The sequence below is a fragment of the Spinacia oleracea genome, chromosome 1, assembly GCF_020520425.1.
Source record: "Spinacia oleracea cultivar Varoflay chromosome 1, BTI_SOV_V1, whole genome shotgun sequence".
In the NCBI taxonomy this organism is placed as follows: domain Eukaryota; kingdom Viridiplantae; phylum Streptophyta; class Magnoliopsida; order Caryophyllales; family Amaranthaceae; genus Spinacia; species Spinacia oleracea.
The window spans coordinates 101,589,511-101,610,527 of NC_079487.1; the positions used below are offsets into that span (position 1 = coordinate 101,589,511).

General features: G+C 35.5%; 1 protein-coding gene across 1 annotated transcript; it reads right to left on the reverse strand.

Annotated features, from left to right (window-relative positions):
- Positions 1–1,840: 1,840 nt before the first annotated feature.
- On the reverse strand, positions 1,841–18,802 carry LOC110803266 (succinate-semialdehyde dehydrogenase, mitochondrial). The gene is made up of 21 exons (XM_022008764.2): positions 18,600–18,802; positions 18,034–18,147; positions 16,402–16,501; positions 15,253–15,301; positions 13,193–13,280; positions 11,569–11,679; positions 9,295–9,357; positions 9,023–9,133; positions 7,212–7,277; positions 7,045–7,122; positions 6,891–6,968; positions 6,088–6,154; positions 4,737–4,822; positions 4,521–4,553; positions 4,391–4,423; positions 4,088–4,188; positions 3,184–3,269; positions 2,941–3,047; positions 2,789–2,866; positions 2,162–2,227; positions 1,841–2,045 (listed from the first exon to the last, which is right to left on the reverse strand). Exons 1-20 carry the CDS (start codon positions 18,717–18,719, stop codon positions 2,192–2,194), a joined length of 1,605 nt encoding a protein of 534 aa, XP_021864456.1. The 5' UTR covers positions 18,720–18,802; the 3' UTR covers positions 1,841–2,045; positions 2,162–2,191.
- Positions 18,803–21,017: the final 2,215 nt, after the last annotated feature.

Consider the following 21,017-nt stretch of genomic DNA (forward strand, 5'->3'; position numbering starts at 1 on the left):
ACCTTCTTTAATTTCCCAAAGTGAATAAGCTCTTTGTGTCATCACAAATTTTAGCATAAACTACAGGAGTAATCTTTACTCACACCGTCTCTAAAAGATTAATTCGAATGTTTTTATTTTCACTTTCTTTAAGATTTGGATAAAGTAAAGGACTGGGTGAGTAGGTTTATTCTTTTTTTCTACATTAAACAATAGCGTGTGAGATAAGAAAATGTGAGGGTCGCATAACAAAATGGGATAGGAAAACTCAAATAGAATGATCAAAAAGAAAATCGGGGCAATTTTAATTCTCATATTTGCGGAAATGGGAAATGAAAGTGCAATTAGGAATGAGAAATAAAGGGGTATATTACCTCCGTTTTAATTCCCATGGAGAGGGTAGAGAATTGATATGGAAAATAAATTGACAAACTTGTCATTAATGAAACCAAAAGGAATAATATTGTGAAGGTCGGGTGTTTTAGTGATTTATCTTTTATTTATCAAAATGTCTTGCACGCACAAGGTGTACAACAAATTTATTGTAGATGGGGATGAGTTATACTCGATTTTTTGTAATTTTTAATATGTTGACTAAATTTTATATTTTGAAAAAAAATTGACGCATAAACATTTTAAAAGGTTAACTTTAAATAGATAATTTTAAACATTTTAAAAGGTTAATTTTAAATAGTAACCCTTATGAATTATTAGTGATTTTGAAAGAATACTTTTTATTTAAATTAAAATTTTATCACTAAAAATTAAATAATTTACCTATAGTGTCATATCGGAGTAACTCTTAGGCATTGTGAGTCAACTTTTACTCCTACGTACAATATTTATCGCACACAACTTTTAAATACGGAGTAAGAATTTGTGCTTATTTATTCCCACTCTATTCCTATCATTAAACAAACATGGGAAAGGTAATATTTTCTTAAATTACCAATTCATTTCCTTTCTTATATTCCCCAAATTCTCATTTCCACATACCAAACGACTTCTATGTCAAGACTTCATCAATCTGAATAGATCAAGTAATTTTGAATATTAGTGTCAAGAAGGGTCAAAGTCAAATACGAAGTACGGAGTAGTACTTTTATCCAACTCGGATATGATGGTTCAGGTTAAATTAAGACCGGGCCATATGGCCCATATCCAGTCAAGGTCATAGTAAAAATTCTTCAAGCTACAACTTGATAAGATTATTACTATTGTAAATTCTAACTTCTGTTTACACGTTGATGAAATTAGGAGCCATTGGCCTTTTTTTTATCAAAAACCCAAAACTAACGTAATTCTTGTAACTTAGAACTGGCAAGTGGCAACTGGAGCAGTATCCAAGAGCAACTATTTGAGCCACACCTATACTTGCGTGGTCACATAAAACAACATCATTTTCGGTCAAACATGGGACGTAAAAATCTCACTATCGAATGGGATACTTGGTGGTGATCAATTCAATGAACAAGTTTTGACAGGTTTCGCAGGAGATTAGTGAGCTCATTGAGGATGCTTATCGAGATTTATCAAATTTAGATTCATTTTTTATCATTCATTTTTACCGGGACGCAAATCAAACGACATCATTCTTGACGACAAAAGAAAGCTCTTGTCCTTTTATGTCGTTATGGTTTTCGTTTTTTAATCGTTCCCTCTCCCCCCATCATCCTTTCAAGGTTTACCTTCTCAAAGGGGTTAACCTAGTTCTTTTTTCCTATAAAAAAAACATATCTCAAACATGTCGTGTTTGATCTCGTGTTGTCATATTGTGCAATTCAAATTGGTCAACATGTGTCATTTTCGGGTGAATTTTGTGAAGTGTCATGCCTGGCCACTTCAGGTTTTCTCTCGCTAATTTCGTGTGAAAGTCATGTCGATTCCGGTCGTGTTTTCATGTCATGCCAAAGATTGCCGACTCCACTACCAAAGTGTACATTAGTCGGTGGAGGGAAAACATAAAATTACATATTTATTAAGAAAAAGCCACTTATTCAACACAAGCTCATTGTGTACATACTAAACTATATTGCATGTTTCCCCCAGCACGAACGAACACGAACCTGCATACACGCGAGCCAATTGAACTTCAAGAGAGTAAATCTTTGAGAAGAAATTTGTACAGCAGATAAAAGTAGTTGAAAGATTACAACAAGACGCGTAAGTTTCTAGGGCTTACCATTGTAGATAAATGCATATCCCAATTGAGTTAACCATTCATGTTACCCATGCATACATATTTAACCTGCAATTTCACCACAGAAAGTGTGATTAATAACACAATCAAACAAATTCTACGTTCCATTTGAAATATTCAGCATTGAGATCAGAGAGAATTTGCGAATGAGAACTGTTTCTCAAAATTCAGCCACATCTACACAGCCTTGACCTAAGCTACACAGAACACAGAACATTGATCTACCAAGTTGGTTTCTACACCAATTATCAGACTGTTATTATAAAGGCTAACATTAATTTTCTTAACGCCTTTGATTAAAATCTAAAGTTAGTAGACAAAGTTCTCATGAATGATCATGAACAGCCTATATTTCAAATCTCCATCTTAGAGAACGAGAGAGTGTCATAATCTTAATCTGCCATTATAAATTGAACTTGTTTCGGTGTCCAAATGTAGATCCCTATTTGTCTTCTGGTAAACTATATTAAGATCTTCTGGTAAACTACATTAAGTTAACAGTTTTGAACTTTTGATCAACCTTGGTAATAATTCTATAATTTAACTTATTTAGATCCTTCAACAGAGTAGTAATTGGCTCCTTAAGGAAAGCCAAGTCAAGTGACTTACTTCAAGATATTCATCCATGCCATACTTTGAACCCTCTCGTCCAATACCAGACTGCTTGAAACCTCCAAATGGAGCTACCTGTTTCACATAAACTGGTCTTAGAATAACATACTAGCTCGTATCTATTGAATACTTTGACAATGCGCACAGACCTCCGTGGAAACTAATCCCTCGTTAACACCAACAATTCCATATTCAAGGGCTTCACTGACACGCCAAGAACGTTGGATATTTGTCGTGAAAAAATATGCAGCTAATCCTGCAATTTTTTTGAGAAATTCACATCACATATATAAGTAGTTTCCAACAAAAGGTTACACCAGTGAACTTTGAGGACAATAGGGATAGACTGAAGAATAACTTGATGAATTGCCATCTAAGCTCAACGAACAAACCTGCATTGGTGTCATTTGCCAAGCTGATGGCTTCTTCCTCCGTCTTAAAGGAAAGAAGAGGAGCAACAGGTCCAAATACTTCTTCCCTGCAAGATTTCAAAAAACAGCTAGAGGATTGGAATGTGATAGTCCCACTCAAGAATCTAGACCACACATCAAATTTGTATATGAAGATTCTTAGTTAACCAAATAGTACTCTGTATAAGAAGTAAAAATATCCACTCTTAAACCTACCCCATATAAGAAGTAACAATACCAACTCTTAAACATCACAACAAAGAAAGCGGCACCTAGCTAACAAGATCATCAAGAATATTACATATCAAAAGCAACAGTTACAAAATCACTACACAGAATGACTATTTTCAGCAATTAAATTCCCAGCAGCTTCTTACCCAAAAAATCTGGGAAAGTGAATCTGCCTTCCACTACACTCTAAACTGGACATATTTTAACATTAAAGAAAGGCACAAATAACTAATTAAGTTCCTTGCTTCAACACTTCAAATAACGTATTCTTCACAATTGTCCTATAATCAGACCTCATTAACATATAAATCATAATTTAATTTACTGACAATTTACAAAGTTATCACAAGCCAAGTGTAACTCAAAGATTCTCTTCAAGGTAACCTAAGAAGAAAATAAAACGATCCAAAGAATAAAATGCTATAGCCATATGGAGGCAATGAGATAACGGGCAACAGTTTCTTACAAGTTTCTTACTTTATGTTCCCATCCCCCGCCAACCAAAATAAATAAGAAAAACGCTCGACAACAAAGTTGGAGGTTTGTTGGATCAATAGCTCTCTTGTACTTAGTGGGTAAGCTCCCAACTTATTTTTAGGAAAACACCACATAAATATGAATGAGATCAGAATAACCACGAGGATTCAGTAAGTACCTCGACATAAGCATATCACTGTTGATGCCAGTCATGACTGTGGGTTCATAGAAGGTCATTCCAAGACGATGTCTTCTACCCCCGAGAAGAACTTTTGCTCCCTTAAAAGGAAAGATAGAAGAAATGTTTCAGTTATTTAAGCTATAACACTAATCAGAGTACCAAGGGGGCGGGGGATGAACTTCAGAATTCATCAACATTGCAATGCTCTCCTATTCATGTTAAAGGATTTCAGAGCTTATGCATAAAGAACCAAGAGAGGAGGGGAAGTAGGCTAGTGTGTACCAAAAACGAATTAGTTACCTTTGAGATGGCATCTTGAACAAACTTTTCAACCTGTACCACACCACCATGAAAACTAAAAATTATAAGTAGCCATGTAATCTTCTGTATTCCCAAATAACAATTTCTATAAGCTTGATATCAAAATTACCTTCTGAATAGCAGCTTCATTAATAAGTGGTCCCTGCAACATTTAGGCGCACTTCTTTAACAATGCTTGGTTGGAAATATGTATAATTCAGAATTTGAACATAATCTGAAAACCTAATGGAGTGAAACTAACTCGTACATTGACTAACAGGTATGTCAACAACCACACATTTTTCTAGAAATATAACAAATAAACAATGTTAGATGAGCACATTACCTGTGCAACACCATCAACAAAACCATTCCCAACTTGAAGTTTCTCGACAGCATTTGAAAAAGCACTAGCAAATTTTTCATAAATACCTGCAATTCATAATGAAAATTTTCAAGCTTTTACACGGAGAAGAGAATGCATAATTTTTGCTACAACTCTCATGCGCTATATTATAAGTGGGTATTTACAGAGGCAACACAAAAGCATAGAGTAAATGTCACAATAAATTGACTCTCTAGTCTCTACTATCAAGATGCTCCTGGCTTTGGTTAGATTGTTTTTATGCTTGAAAGATTTAGGTCTTGCGTCTGATAGGGACAGGGTGTTTTGAGTATCTTTTGGAAGGGAATCTTCAAGCTGCAGGGTACGAGTCTCCATAGAAGTACAGCTATCATCCACAATGGGATGGACAGACATAAGTGGTAAACAAGATTACGGAGAGTTAAAACTGATACTGAACGCTCATGAAGGCTATGAGCCTACGATGCTCCTACTCTTGTTTGGTATGGATCCGAGGGTCAGCCCGGAAATTCTAGAGTCGAGGACACCGGGATACGTCTGGGATGTGTCCAGATTCAGAATTGGACTCAGGGACCTGCCAACCGATACTAAAATGTTTTTTTTATTAATACAGTTGTAATTTTGTACTTCCTCCGTCCTTTTACTAAAATTTACTAAAAAGGAATTGAGGCAAGTAAATTGGAACATCTCAAAAAACAAATGAAGCAAGTAAAATGGGATGGTAGTACTATTATTTTTTTGATTCAAAATTTTTCATTAAGAAAAGTAAAATACTGAGCATTTGACTTACTGAAAGTTTGAAACTAGCAGACCACCGATTTTATTTATTTTTATAAAAACGGTGTGGACTGCATAGGGAATATACTGACTAAAGAAAGGAGGATTTTTTTAAAGGTGTACTGGTGTAGTCCATGGTAACGTCAGTGAAGGTAAAATCACTTTCACCTTGTCCTCCTTCACCTCTCTTTCCCATACTCTCACTCACCCCTCCCCGCTCTCTCTCTCCAACGTGTCAACATCTGCAGCCGTGGGCTCACATCAATCAGGAGACCAAAGCCCAAAGTTCCCATTTTCTTTATCCCTGAGTTGATGCCAAAATTTTCAGATCTAGGGTTACTGAACCCTAACAAATGTCGAGTCCGTTTTTTCACGGCATTTTCGACCAATACCCCGTGTCCACAACCGAGTCAGATCATGTCGAAACGGGTATGGACCGGGGTAAATGCCGACCCAGCATCACAGCATCAAGGAGCTGCTCTTTTTTCTTATTTTCCACTGACATGAACAATCAATTGTATACATAGACAACTGTTTAAGATAAATTCCACCCTACCTTCTTGAACAAGGATCCTATTCGCACATACACATGTTTGTCCACTATTACGGAACTTGGTCCCTAACTGCAAAAGATATACAAAACATTCATTAATATGGAAGAGAAAATATCACAGAAGGAAGGCCAAGATTCCTCTGGAAATTTAAAGAAAAAAAACAGCATAAACAGAAAAAAGTCTATTTGACCAAGACACGCGCAACCAAAGGACTTTCAAAGATTTAAAGCTCCTCTGACTGTTGTCCAACTATAAAACCCTGTATAACATGGACTCTTTCGCCGAAGGAAATGCACACGGGACAGCCAAGCAAACTACGAAATGCCGTGAAGCATTTCACTTGCTAGCCTGGAGTTTCTTAAGTGTTTCATTTGCAAAACTAGATATTGAAAAGAAAACATTAAAGGAAGGCCAACAGCAAGGGCATATCCATGATACATTAATAAAGCAAACAAGAGGTCTAACGAAGCAACTCACCGAAGAGCTTTTCCCACTTACACACACCCCCCCCCCCCCCCCCCCCAAATAAAGTTTCTCATGCAGTAGGGAGGACCAGTCGATGTCCACGCAGACCCTATGGCATCCTGAGTTAAGCTCCTATTGAACCCTCATTATTAGACGTTTACCCCTCATGTACTCCTTGCAACAAATCTAACTCACTCTTACCAGTTTCCAATGACCCTTAAAGTCCTCAAAACCAGTGATAAACTTCAGCAGAAAAGTGACAGAAGACTTTTTACTAGCTATAATCTCTAACTTCTGTAAAATTCAAGAAAAAATGACGAAAGAAATATTTTATTCTCACAGCTCCTTTTACTGCCACATCCAAGTCTGCATCATCAAATATTATGCAAGGTGCATTGCCACCAAGTTCCAGAGAAACCTAGCACAAATAGTGGACGTAATTAGGAGATCGTCATACACATCCAAATAATACAAAAGTAAGAGTTAAACCATACCCTTTTAACAGTATCGGCCGCACCAGCCATTAATTTCTTTCCCACAGCAGTTGAGCCTGTGAAGGTAATCTTTCTCACCTAACAACATTACAGGCATTATAACTCATTCAGCTACAAAGATTAGGAGGAAAAAAATAAGAATCTCTATTGAAAATTGAAATACTAACCTGTGTGCTGGCCAGTAAAGCATCCCCAATTTGTTGAGAATTTCCCATGACTACATTCACTACACCCTGAAATATGTAAACATTAACACCTTAGAGAAGTGACTCAAGATTGTTAAAAAAAAATCTTCAGAAGGAAGGATTCACCTCTACAACACAAGAAACCATATTATAGAAAGCAAGTAATAAAGGAGTCAAAAAACAAAGTTTACTAAACCTTTCCTCTTTCCTCAAAAAACAAAGTATTCTATATGTTTCACGAATCGCAAAACAGAAGAATTACAATATGTATTTAGGGTCTCATTTTATATCACTATGAGTTTTCAGATTTCCTTTTCATTTTAAAACTACAATCAGTTTGTTCAGGAGCAACATATAAAATTTTAGTTTTCCAACTAGTTTTTGAGCCCAGGCAATGCCCCGTCATTACAAGGATAATAGTGTTATGGCCTTGAGCAAAAAAGAATCATAAATTGAATCCTACATTTACACAATTATTTTCTTAATTTCATTATAATTTACTATACTCCGTCCGTCCCTATTTACTTTACACTATTTCCTTATAAGTCGTCCCCAATTACTTAACGTACTTTTATTTCTTTTATTAAATGGCATGGACTCACTATATTTTTTATTATTTCTCTGTCTTCACCCCCCACTATCCACTAGATATAATAAGAAAAAATTCCAACCACCTACTAACTCTAATAAAAAAAATTACCCCACTTCCACCAACTGTAATAATAATAATAAAAAAAAAAACGAGTACTCCACTACAAACTAGCACATAAGTCAATTAAATTGCCTACAACTATGCGCCGGTCAAAACATGTCAAGTAAATGGTAATATATTATATGACATAGCTTAATGGATAAGTCCATAGTGTTCAAACTTGAGGTCCCGCTTTTTGATACAAAAGTATAAATTTAAAGATTTGTAATGATAAGCAAGTGTGATGATACCTTTAAGGAAACTTTAGGAAAACTATGAAACCTCCTATAAGTTTAAGTTTGCATATTTTAAGAGTAAGCAATAAGAATATAATGGGATACCAAAGAGTTGTTAAATATACAAGAATGACGCACATTTAATTAGTTAAGTCAAGATGCATTTGATCTTGTGACAAGTCTTAAAATCTCAACAAAGATACTATACAAAGGAATAGGATAAATTTGTAACTTAGACATGTGGTTTCTTTATGAGGACATCCTATCCTTTAACTGTGTATTTCCTGTAATGCTGTCTTACAAAACTATTTTTTCTCAAGAATAAAGAAACCATTAATTTGTAAAAACGGATAAAAAAAAAAATTATAGTACAGAAAAAGTAAACATAAGCCAGAAGAAGTCGTAAAAAAATCTAAGGAGGAAATATATAGCTTTCATCCCGTTATAAAGCCCTTCCAAAGATAGTGGCCCTCGGAATTGATAATTGACAACATTATTCTAGCTCTACATCCTGAGTCCTTTTCCTGCAATAAACCTGAAATACTTATTTTTAACCTTATTTTGTTAAATGTATGTGAATGACATGGAATGAGACCCATAAGAAACGGAGAGCGCCACATGGCACATGGATTTTCTTAGGAACGCTTTTTAATATATAGTATAGATAGATTGCCAATCATCTCAGTCGTACGTACAGCTAATATCTTGCTTTATCAAACTTTACCTATCCGTAAACACAGCATTGAATTGATATTCATTTGAGAATGTACAATAAACACATCTTCTATTTTTAATTTCAACTATTCTTGCTGAAAATTTCAAAATTCTTTTGATTAGTGCTGAAATTTCAAACATGATATACTTACCGGAGGTATCCCAGCCTGAATGGAGAGCTCAGCTGCTGCTAAAGCAGTCAAAGGAGTAAGCTCTGATGGTTTTATCACTACAGTACAACCACTAGCAAGAGCAGGACCAACCTGACACAGTTAAGAGGGAGCATTTATTCTACCAGTTATCAATCTAATATGAAGTATGGACAAATTGATTCAAACTCAATCGCTTAGAGATGGTATTTCCCAATTTCATAGCAATTTTCTTCAAGGTAGTTAATCAATCATAAAGGAGCCGAAGTTCAGACCTTTCTGGTAATCATTGCCAGCGGAAAATTCCAAGGAGTAATAACTCCAACAACACCAACGGGCTGCAGAAAGAATTTTCAGCCATTCATTAGGGAACAACATTAAATGAAAATTTTGATGTAGATGATGTTAGTAATCCACAACAGCACAACTGAATCCGAAATTCAGACCTTTGCACATAAGATAATTTCATGAGTCCTCTGTCCTACATTAACACCAGTAGGGATGTCAGTGGGGCGGGTTTCGCGGGAGACCCGCCCCGCATCCGCCCCAAGTAGGCGGGGATGGAGGTAGGTTTGGCGGGTGATGGGGTGGGGATGGGTATAAAAATCGTACCCGCTATGGGTGATGGGGCGGTTGTGGATTTTGTGTTGAACCCGCCCCATCCCCGCCCGCCCCGCCCCATCCCCACTCGCCCCGCTTCATACCCGCCATGGGTGATGGGGTGAGTTTGGATTTATTTGCATCTTTAGGTGATAATATAAGTTTAGGTGAGATTTTTATGTTTTTTGTTTGAATTTTTTTTATGACGAGTATTTTTTGATTATATAGGTTACTTTAGTCATTAGTATTTTATTTTATTTTCTATAGTTAACTTTCACTAATCCGTATATATAGCAAATATTTGCTAAATAAGAAAAATTAGGCGGGTATTAGCGCGGGTATGAAGCGGGGATAAGACGGGGATGGATACCCAGTTGGATGGCGGGGCGGGGATGGATTTTAGCTTACACCCGTTGGGGCGGGGATGGGGATGAATTATGTACCCGCCATGGGTGATGGGGCGGGGATGGGGATGAAAATTTTAGGTGGGGATGGGGATGGAGGGACCTACATCCGCATCCGCCCCGCCCCATTGACATCCCTAAACACCAGTAAAGGAAAAAAGGTGCACTAGTGAAATATATATCTACTGCAATAAGACTTAACATGGGACATAGAGAGTAGAATTCAGGATTCTGCACTATAAAGTAAGACACAATAGGAGCACAGACTAGAACTTACCTGATCAAGACACTTTTTTATTCTTCATGCAAAAAAAATGTTTTTAATCTAAAGAGCAACCCATTGTTGAAAGAAGAACGACTTTCTATCTTCTATCATACATTGATGCAGATTACTGGTGGTGATTACTCAAAGAAGAGTGATAAATATCTTGCTCCATGACAGACAAACATTGATCAATCCTTCAAATAGTAGCAGATAAGCGACTAACTTAAGAGGTTTTAGATAAAAGGAAATTACATTAAAGACTAAAACACATTAAAGAATAACAGAGAACCAGGTTTCCTCAAAGAAGAACCCAAAAGTTAAATGGCAGTCCCATCATGCTGAATAACAATAATAAAAAAATTCTCTCACGGAATAGCACATATGGAGGGCCTGGAGGCCAGATAAACCTTATCCCAAAAGAGCCTGATGAATCGAGGTTTTCTCAGCGAAAACTCAGTCCTTTCTTCCATTAAAATTACAAACAAGATAGCCAACGATATAGATGTATCAAGAAAACTCTGCCCCTTATTCCCCCTGAAGTATAGCTAACCTCCAAACATTTCATGATAGGGTTAGGGACCAAAAATATCAATTCACCTCACACTAAGGTTATCACTCTTTAAACATACTCTCTCTGTCCCCTTTTGTTTATCCAATTTCCTTTTTGGGATGTCACCAAAAGATTGCCCCATGCTAAAAATGATCAGGGGGAACCACAACTTTACTCTCACGTAAAATACATTGGTACAAAAATGGGTTGGGGGCAAAGAATTGGGGACGGACTGACCGAGGGAGTACATCAGGTAAAGACACTTTTTTACATAAGGAATAATCGATAGCCAAAAAACATTTACAATAGAAATCAAATCCTAACATTTACAGTTACACTTCGTACATGTCTAACGTAACAAATAAAACACACACACAAGAAATCCAATTTTCGAAATTTCCAAATCTAAAATTGTATCAAGTGTGTCAAGCCTTCCCAAAATCTCTCCAAGCAAAACCCTTAATATCTTCAGGGGGGCTTCATTTTACTCTCACAAACATGTTGAAGTGAAGTTTCACCTTTGTCGTGCCTCTATATAATGCATAGTACCAATTCTGTTCTTATTTTTTCTTTATGTCGAACGATATGAAGATTTCATAACCTATTATGTTCCTACTTTCTGAAAGGAAAATTCCACAAATATCAAATAACATTAAACTAGAGCACAAGTGAATATTATCTGATTCGGAAAAAAGCACATGAATCAATTATAAAGACTTTGTAGACACACCTGTTTCAAAACAAACAGCCGACGATCAGATAGTGGAGTAGGAATGATATCACCATAGACACGTTTTGCCTCCTCTGAAAAGTATTCAATAAAGGAAGCCCCATAAGCAACCTGCAATGAGAACTTCAGTTTTTGCTACAGCAAAGTAAAACATCCCATGCTATTCAAATACAGAGAAGCAATGCAAGAACATGTAAAATAGTGTCAAATGTGAGACATCCCTAAGTAGTACACACAAGTATTTCTATTATTGGAAGAAAAAAATACGAAGTACTAAATAAAATTTGCTCGAAACAACCCTAACTAGGGTGCTGCTACTAACCCCTAATAACAACAATAAAAAAATAAAAAAATCCTCTAACTGGGGTATTGTCTCTTTAATGACATCTACTTACAGTTTGTTCTTGAATATTAGTTATTAGTTCAAAAAAAATAAAAAAAATAAAGTACTTTCATGTCCTCCATGATTCAAAATACACCCTCAGAAGCCTCAACAAACCTATAGTGGAGTAGAAAAAATACAAGGTGTCCCCCCCCCCCCCCCAGATCTCTACTGCTCCACTGAATTAACTGTCAACTTGATCATCGCCGCCTATCAAACATAAATCAAGGCTAAGAAATTGCATCAAATGAAAATCCATCTCCTTTGTTTCACTTCTTAATGACTCCAATTATTCTCAGCTTAAGGGAAATGCTAATATTAGCTAAGGTAAGATCATTTACTTTTTTTTATTATGTTACTTTGCATATAACCTAAAAATTGAAAGATTCTTTGTTTTGATTCATTAAATGTTTTTGTTGGACTATGAAATTAGGGTTTTATGTTTTTCAAAATGTTGATGCTCTACAATATCTGGCTTTAATACGTTTGTTTTCAGAAAGGGTGGTTGTGATTTTTTTATGAACTCAAAAATTATTGTTGTGTTGCACTAATAATGAAAAGAACATGGCCATGGGTCAGACACTCCAACTACGACATCTGTTTCTTCTGTTACAGGGGAGGAAGGTGGAAGAAAGAGGTATTGGAGAAGAATGCTATGACTAAACACCAATCGTCAATTACCTCATAATAGATGTTAAATTTCAGTTCCCCAAGGGAATATCTGGAACGTTAATATTTTGCAAATTAAGTCTAAATTCCAGGTTAGGTGGGATAGTTGCCTTTTTTTTAACCCAATTTTAGGTTAGATTGTGAAGTGAATAAAATTGTTATATGTCTTACATGATCCAATGTTTTTCAATATTTTCTCTGTTTTACATAAGATCAATTTCATACGAAAAGGTATTTGGTAAAAAAAAATCACATCAGGTTAACAAGAGAATATACCGTCCCAAATAGTAGATTAACCAGTACTTGGTAAGTTGGTATAGAGTAGATTGTGAAGAATCTACTCTTTCCCAATATATTAACAGGAGAAAGATATTAAAGACTGTAGATTGAACTGGGGAGAAAATAATGAGAAATACTAAAGTCTGGGAGACAAGTCTCAAGCAGTATCAGTTGTGCACTACATAACATCCACAAGAACATGCTCCTTCAAGTCCAGGAGAAGTACTATAATAGTAAGACATACTTCAATTACATCCTGCTAATTCCTAAGACGATAGACTACTGGAATATTACCTCTCCAATTGCTTCTTTCAAGGGTTTTCCTTGCTCTAGTGTAATAAGTTGTCCAAGCTCCTCCTTGTGAGCAATCAGCAAATCATACCTGAATAAAATATGGTTAAGGAAATGGAACAATGACACATGATCTGAAACTGTCACAAAAAAATGGTATCAGCTAACCTAGTAAATAGAAACATGGCTTTGCACAAACCGTGGGCAACTACCAGATCGGGGAACATTATACTAAATTGATTTGGAAATTCTTACATATTGAAAACAAATGACATGTAACCCTCCCATTTCAGGGATTTGTCTACGCAATTGCCCTACATAGACAACAGTAGTGTACTACAATACCAAAAATAAAGGCTTTGTTTGAAGAAAATGACAGTTAAAATTAAGTAACAAGTATTTGGTGCATGGTTAAGTAACACAACTTTAAAAGCTAAAAATGAACAGATAAATTGTCACCAGAACACTAAAAATAATGACTGCTTACGTAAAAGTATTCTAAACGGATGTACAACATAAAAGCATCTAAATGCTCATCTACTAACCTTCCAAAATTTCCTGGAGAGAACATAAATAAATTCCAGAGTTTCTTAATTTTAAGACAATACTCAACAGAAATGAATACTAAGGCCCTGTGCTCTTTATCTGCTTTTTACTAATTAAACTGATTTTTATTAATTAAAGAAGAATCTTTATTTTTACTGATTAGCTAGTATATTTTTTTTTACAAGGGATTACATATTTTTATTGGTAAAAACAGATTTCTACTTATTAAAACTGATTCCTATTTTTTTTAAACTGATGTTTTACTTCATACCCTTAAACCTTGTCCTCTTGCTGTATTTCTCTCACAAACTTAATTTTACTGATTATAGCTTGTCTGATTAATAGGATCAAGTCTGCTGAAATTTCTAAACATAAAATCAAAGAAAGCAGACAGTACTTTCCCGAATAATACTCCCTCTGTTTCTTTAAATTTGTTTCCATTTGCTTTTTTGCACATTTTTTAATGCATATTTAAAGCATCAATATCTTAAAAACGCATCATAAAAAAGTTGATATTTTGAAATTACAAACTAAGATGAATCAAACAAGACCCAGTATAAGTATATTTAAAGCATCAATATCTTAAAAACATATTGATTGATATAGTACTATATTCCATTTGCACTAGAATCTATAGAGAGTGGAAAGAATTTAAGAAACGGAGGGAGTAGAATATTGTATAACATTATCAAAATACACAAACAAGCCCTATTAGGCGATTACAGGATAAAATCGTTGACATATTATTACTAAGAAGACGATTTAAGGTCCCAAACAAACTTCATTTGCCAGTTCCTGCATACGTTCATGATATAGAATCTAATAATCAAAACGTGAGGATGTGACAATCTTTCTACATGGGCGCATATTTTTTTCTTAAGGCAGGAAAAGATAGTACTGTAAGCATAGCACACAGTCACTCGCACACCAGGGAATACATACTTTTCCATACCTCCCCCAATCATCATTGGTGTTGAGCCTACCCAGACAGTCTATTCACACAAAGATTTTAATATGCATATGAACAAACTGAGACATGCAGAAGCTTTTGCTAATGAGAATAGAAACACTTATGAAAAGACCAAAAGGGTGCCCCCACTACCACCATCTTATCCGAAAATTCAGAGACATCAACGTTTTCCAATAGCTGCATATTAGTCAGCTTCAATAACTTTGGGATCACTCTGGAAGGGAAATTTTCTAGAAACTAGATTATTATCTCACAATTGAAGTCGAAAGTAAAGTATCATGAACTGTAAACATGTGATAAGGTGAGGAAAATATATTAGAAGGACATTCGCCAACCCAAAACCCTGTCAATACCTGATTTTAGTACCCAACATTATCTTTCTATTGGAAAGATTTATATTGGTGCGTATTCAACTAAGTATACCTAGATCTGGAATTTTTTGAAACATCCATTCAAAACCAAATTGCATAAAATTGATACTTATAAATGGAAGCAGACAATGATTGAAAAGCATATAACATGGAAGGAGACAGATAATATTTGGTACCATTTCCGTAAGCATTTGCTTCTCTCAGATGCTGTGGTTTTGCTCCATGCTATAGAGAAAACAAAGAGGCAAAGAAACTAGGATATCAGGTCCAGAGACTGGGAACTCAGATACAAAATAGAAGCCAAAATAAAACAATAAGTATCCATTAGGATCCCTGTGGTATTATGATGCTCCTCTTTAAACATTGTTCACAACTGTTAACAGACAATGTTATCTATTTGAGTAGGTCCTTTCATTCTGTAAAGAACTCCAACGCATGCTTTCACCATAAGAATTGCAAGCCGAGTTACATGGGTATGAACAACGTCCTCATTGAGTCATTTCCTCTCTTTCCTCTCTCGCTTCCATCTCCCCTTTTCCTCCTTCCCCAAGCCTTCTATCCCTAAAGCAGGGTAGTAGTCAACAAGGGACCCTTTCCCACCAACAGAAAGCCAACCAGTGCTGAGTTTAAAGAACGTTCCTCTCTGCCAGCCATGTCTCATACCCCATATTTCTCACCTCCGTCTGCCCACATACCAAACACCAGTTCAATCTACCACTAGCAAGCAACAACCACCCTCTCCCATCCCCCATACCTCTTAACACCCTTTTCCTCCCCAGTCAAGCTCTGTCCCCATTGCTCACAACACTCACTCTAGTCAATAACCTTTTAGATGATTTTTATTAAGTGTATATGTTGCCTTCTATATTTCTAATTGCTTTTCTTCGATAATGAAAACACTACGTTTTGGACTTTATAATATCAAAATGGTGAATTCCAGAAAACCTAACGAAATTCAAACGACTTCATAATAGAGGTAAAAGTAGGTTCTACAAATATCACGCCCTCCGAGTAAATTGGTCCTGTGAACAAGGGTGTTTTGTAATGAGATTGCAGCTTCTACAATATCATTTCGAGTAACTTCAAGGTAATCTTAATCTAGTCTAGCACCATTTTCCACTATAAATCCCACTACAGACTTAATTTATGCTTCAACTATCTTCTGATGGCCAAATAATAATAAAAGAAAGTATATAAGAAAGAGATTTATATATTCGAAACATTTTTAAAACAATAGGACCAATGAATTAAAAATGGGAATTGTAAATATAAAGAACATTTCAGAATGTCAAAAGTTGCAAGAGCTGATGGCTCAAGTCACTTACAACTGAATGTTTCATAAGCTGCAGATATTGCATCATTTGTCTCCCTCCCACCCATGCATGGAACATTCGCTACAACATCACCAGTAGCAGGATTGGTTACCTGGCATCATGTTGTATGCGCTTTAGTATGAGAAAAGTTCATGAAGCGCATACAGGTTGACTAAAAGGTACAAATGTAGGAAAAGACTAAAGAGTGTTGCTTCCTTCAACAATATGATCAAATAAAATAGAGCTAAAATGTTGCCAGTGCATAAGATGCCTACTATTTTCCTTCAGAAACATAATAACTCCACTCAGATGGCGCCTTATAGGTTATAAGTCTTACAGATTTGTTCAACATTGATTTGTTCTATTTGGTATTTAATAATTAAGTACTTTAATTACCAAAAAAAAAACACACAATTATTCCACCTGGCAGCAGTATTTTCATCTAAGAACAGGCATTAGCTTAATAACTCCACTCAGATGGCGCCTTATAGGTTATAAGTCTTATAACCACAAAAATATGAAACTATAAAAAAATAGACACCTGATATTCAGGAAGACCCGTGTTTTTCTTCTTGAACGGAGATACTTGCTAATTCCTGGAGATTCTATTTTGATATCTCTTTATATATTGCCCAACTTCTTTTCCTTGTAAATCACTGTTACTTTTTATGTAAAGATAGTATCCTCTGGTGTGCTCACCCTTCCATTATGATGCACGGACATGTACAAGTCTACAACACCTGGGTCGTTGTGCTTCAGCTTGGTTGTTGTGTTGCTCCTAATTGACTTCACATGCATGTTACTTGAGGGTCACTTTGACAGTTTTTTAGTCCTACGGCCTCCTACCAACCGTCTAAATTTTCCGCAACACACTCGCACAAGGTTCGAAGACCTCGGCGCTGCATCTCTGACAAGCAGGTTACATGTTCCACTTTGCTGAGAGGTGAGGTGCAGCCCAAAACCTCTCTTTAAAAGGGGTAACCAAAAAGCCTCTTAAAGAAGAGACGGTTTGCCTAGTGCTTGGCCTTGGGTTGTTTTCCATGTACTTCCGAAATAAACAATTTTCCACTCAAGAATCACCATTTTCCTCCACGGCTTCTTAACTAAGAAAAAGAAAGTATCAGATCCAAGGATGGTAGAAGTAGACTCGAGAAGGATCTATAGTTTAAAAAAAAAACTATGTGGCCGAATGAGATAAAGAACTTTCCATGCTCTACTTATGTCAAGTCAGCCACTTGTAGTGCAAATGTTCTTTATGGTTTGTGCATTGGCAAAGTGTGGATCTATTATTCAAAGTCAAGTTTGGTAATGTGTTGATCTATAGAGTAAAATGAATTACCCAGTCATATTAAGGAGGCGGTGGTCACTGGTCCTTCTCTATCCCCAAAATAGGAAAGGAAAGTTGAATGAAAAATCCCCAGTCTGTTCTCAATGCATTAGAAACAAAATGTTACCCTTCAGCTAGAAATACTGCTAAGTAAATGCATAACTAGATGAAGAATGAATAATATATTGCTAACCTACAAAATCTGTATACACATTTACTGAAACCCAAATAAGAGAGGTCGACCACTTACCTACTAACAATCACAAGTAATTGAAAGTTTAACAATTTCTGAAACCTCTAAATCAAGAGACTCTCACCTCGATAACCTTCCCATCATAAGATTCTGTCCACTTTCCAGCAATCAGAGCTTGACTTCGTAGCAATCCCGAACTTTTAAGTCTTGTAACAATATTTTCAGTTTCAGTGCTCATCTGAAGAAAATATTAGTCATTCATCATATTAGCTTCAGGAATACAATGCCAACAGAAAATAGACGGATATATCAATATTTCCAGAATCATCCACATACTTTAATAATCTGGGAAATTAATAGAATAGAATAGAAATTTCAATTTTCCTCGTAAAATACAATAATATATCATAATCAGATATCATACATCCAAATTTCTGGTAATTTAAAGATTGAATGTATATTTTAAATCTGCAGAAAATCATTAATCACAACATCCCAGGGAATTAAACATTTCCTCCCTTAATATAAAATTGAATCACAATTAATGCTATTGGATTCATACTCAATATTATTGGCTCAAGTTTCTCACAAATACAAATTATATAACCACTGAAAACATTCTCAAATTTGTGTGATTGAATTAGCGAGAGAGAAATGAAAAAATGTTAGAAGCGAGAGAAAGATGATTGCCTGGCGAGAGAGAAGAGCAGAAGAACGGTGCAAGGACGCGACGGAGGAGGAGCGAGAAAGCAAATTGACGGTGGCAGAAGCAGCCATGCCTGATACCACTCTTCTCATCATCAGTGCCATTTTTCAATCGATCAATGGATTCCCAACTTCTTCGTTGGAGTTACAGAAAAGTTTGTTACATACAACTTGGTCTTTAAGAAGAGTTGCACAAAACAAATTATTTTTTTTTTTTTTTCCGTGTTAGAACCCGGTTCACTCTTAGAGCTAATCCAGATTTGGGGTGAGTTTTGGATGAATAGGTTCTAGTCCCTCCCAATTGTTGTTGCGGGGGATCGAACACGAGTTTTCCCTATCAAGTTCAGCCTTAATCAGCACTGAAGCACTGAACCAACAGGCAATTGGTAGTGATGTGTGTTTATGTAATCCCCGTAAATTTATAAATTTTATTAATATATTTTAACGTATATTATTTATATTTAAATAGAATTTATGAATTTTAAGTAATAAATATATAATTAACGTATATTTATTTTATTTTAAGTACGTTCTAAATATTTAACGATTTTTGAACTTTATTATATTTATATATTTAATGTATATTTAATTTTATTTAAATATATTCTAAATATTTTAACGATTTGTGCAATCAAGAATAATTTTAGAATTTTAAGTTGAAAAGAATTTAAATTACGAAAATTGATTGAATTTAGAAAATGATCCTATTCAGTTTTGGATTCGAATCATAAAAGCTAAATCCTAATTCTAGCCCACTTGGAAAAGCCCAACACTAAAATCCAAAGCCAAAACCCCACCCAAACCATTTTCACGTAAAACACCAAAACCCTTTTTCTTTCTCTCTGTTTCACGTACAGCAAGCAACACTCAGCCGTTTTTCTCTCTCCTTCCTTCACGCCACTGCGTCCTGCTCAGTCGCCGGACCACCAATCCGTCGCCGCCGGTAAGGCTCCTCACCTTCTGCTCCTTCGACCTCCTTCTCCATCGTTCCTTGCCTCCTAATTTCTTGCATTCTTCTTCCTTTTGTTGTGTCGGTTCGCACGCAACAGCAGCAGTCACGAGCCTCACCGCCGTGAGTCTTCCTCGCCGTCAGCTCAACCCCGACCACCGCGCACGGTAGTCCTCTCTCCTTCCGCCCTTTTCTTTCTATTTTCGTTCTTTTTCATTGCTTGTCCTTCTCCTTTTCGTGGCTGACTTCTGCCCATCCGCGCAGCCACCACCATCGCGTGTCGCCACCGCACGCAACCACCTTGCTCAGCCTCGCCGCGAGCCACCGCCTGTCCGCCGGCCAGCTCTTCTCTCCCTCTTGAATTGGTTATTTTCTTAAACCCTAAACAAATTGATGTTTTAATTATGTTTATTAATTTAATTTATGTTTCTTAAATTAAAATTATAATCGTTATGGTTTAGTCAATTTTTTTCAGATTATATGTTGTTGAAATTAATTTAATTATTTTCAGATTTGTTAATTACGTTAAGTTAGGGTTTTAATGGAGTTTTAATAATTTAATTCATGTTTCTTGAATATAAATTATAAGCTTTTATGATTAAGTTAGATTTTCAGATTATATACTATGCTTAATTAATAATTTAATTTTTAGATTACATAATTGAATTGAAATAAGAGTTTTTAATTATTAAAGTGTGAATTTTTAAGGTTTTAATGATTAAATCATAATAGAATGACTATATATTATTAAAGCTATTATTTTTACGATTTTAAGAACGTTGATTATGTTTTGTGGACGTTTGAAATTATTCTATATTGCTGGAAATTTTAAAAGGGATGTTTTATTGGAGTTTAGAACGTTTTGGGATCATTAGTTTAATAGTTACTATTCTAGGAAGTTATTTAGTTAAGTTTCGATATTTGTGATGGTTCAAAATATGTTTGGGATGTATTTAGAATACTTTAGTATTGCTGTAAATTGTTGGATGTTAATTGGGGAATTTTATTGGTTGTTTTTAGGCGGAGAATTCTTTGTAGGCGATTTTTGAATTCGTTAAAGTGGCCTATCGGTTTGTTTACACAAGGTACGTACATACCTGTGTGCTTGGAATGAGTGTGATTTGTTGAAACCATATTGAAATGATTAAGGAACTTGGTTATGTTGAAATTGTTGATGAACTAGGTTATGTTGAAGTGCATGTTTAATATTGTTGGATGGACATGTTAAGCATATATATTTCGTTGTGAGAATTATAGCATGTTAGTATGGATGATTGATGCGAACATGTTGGTTGGGAACATTAGATTATTATATATATTGATTCAGATCGATCGTTCATTGTTTCCCTTTTAGCTTTTCACTACTTTATAAGGGCCGAGGACCTTGTTTAGTAAGTTGAAACCTTATACCCATATAGAGGGGTTGATCAGTATTAAAGGAAATGTTGGATTTA

What these genes read in the sequence shown, in the direction of transcription:
- LOC110803266 (XM_022008764.2), bottom strand. Translation starts at nt 18,719, where the DNA reads ATGGCACTGATGATGAGAAGAGTGGTATCAGGCATGGCTGCTTCTGCC. An exon ending in CGGCCGATACTGTTAAAAGG is followed by an intron (nt 6,969 to 7,044) that starts GTATGGTTTAAC and finishes TATTTGTGCTAG; the next exon opens with GTTTCTCTGGAACTTGGTGG. An exon ending in TTCAAGATGCCATCTCAAAG is followed by an intron (nt 4,189 to 4,390) that starts GTAACTAATTCG and finishes TTTCCTTTTAAG; the next exon opens with GGAGCAAAAGTTCTTCTCGG.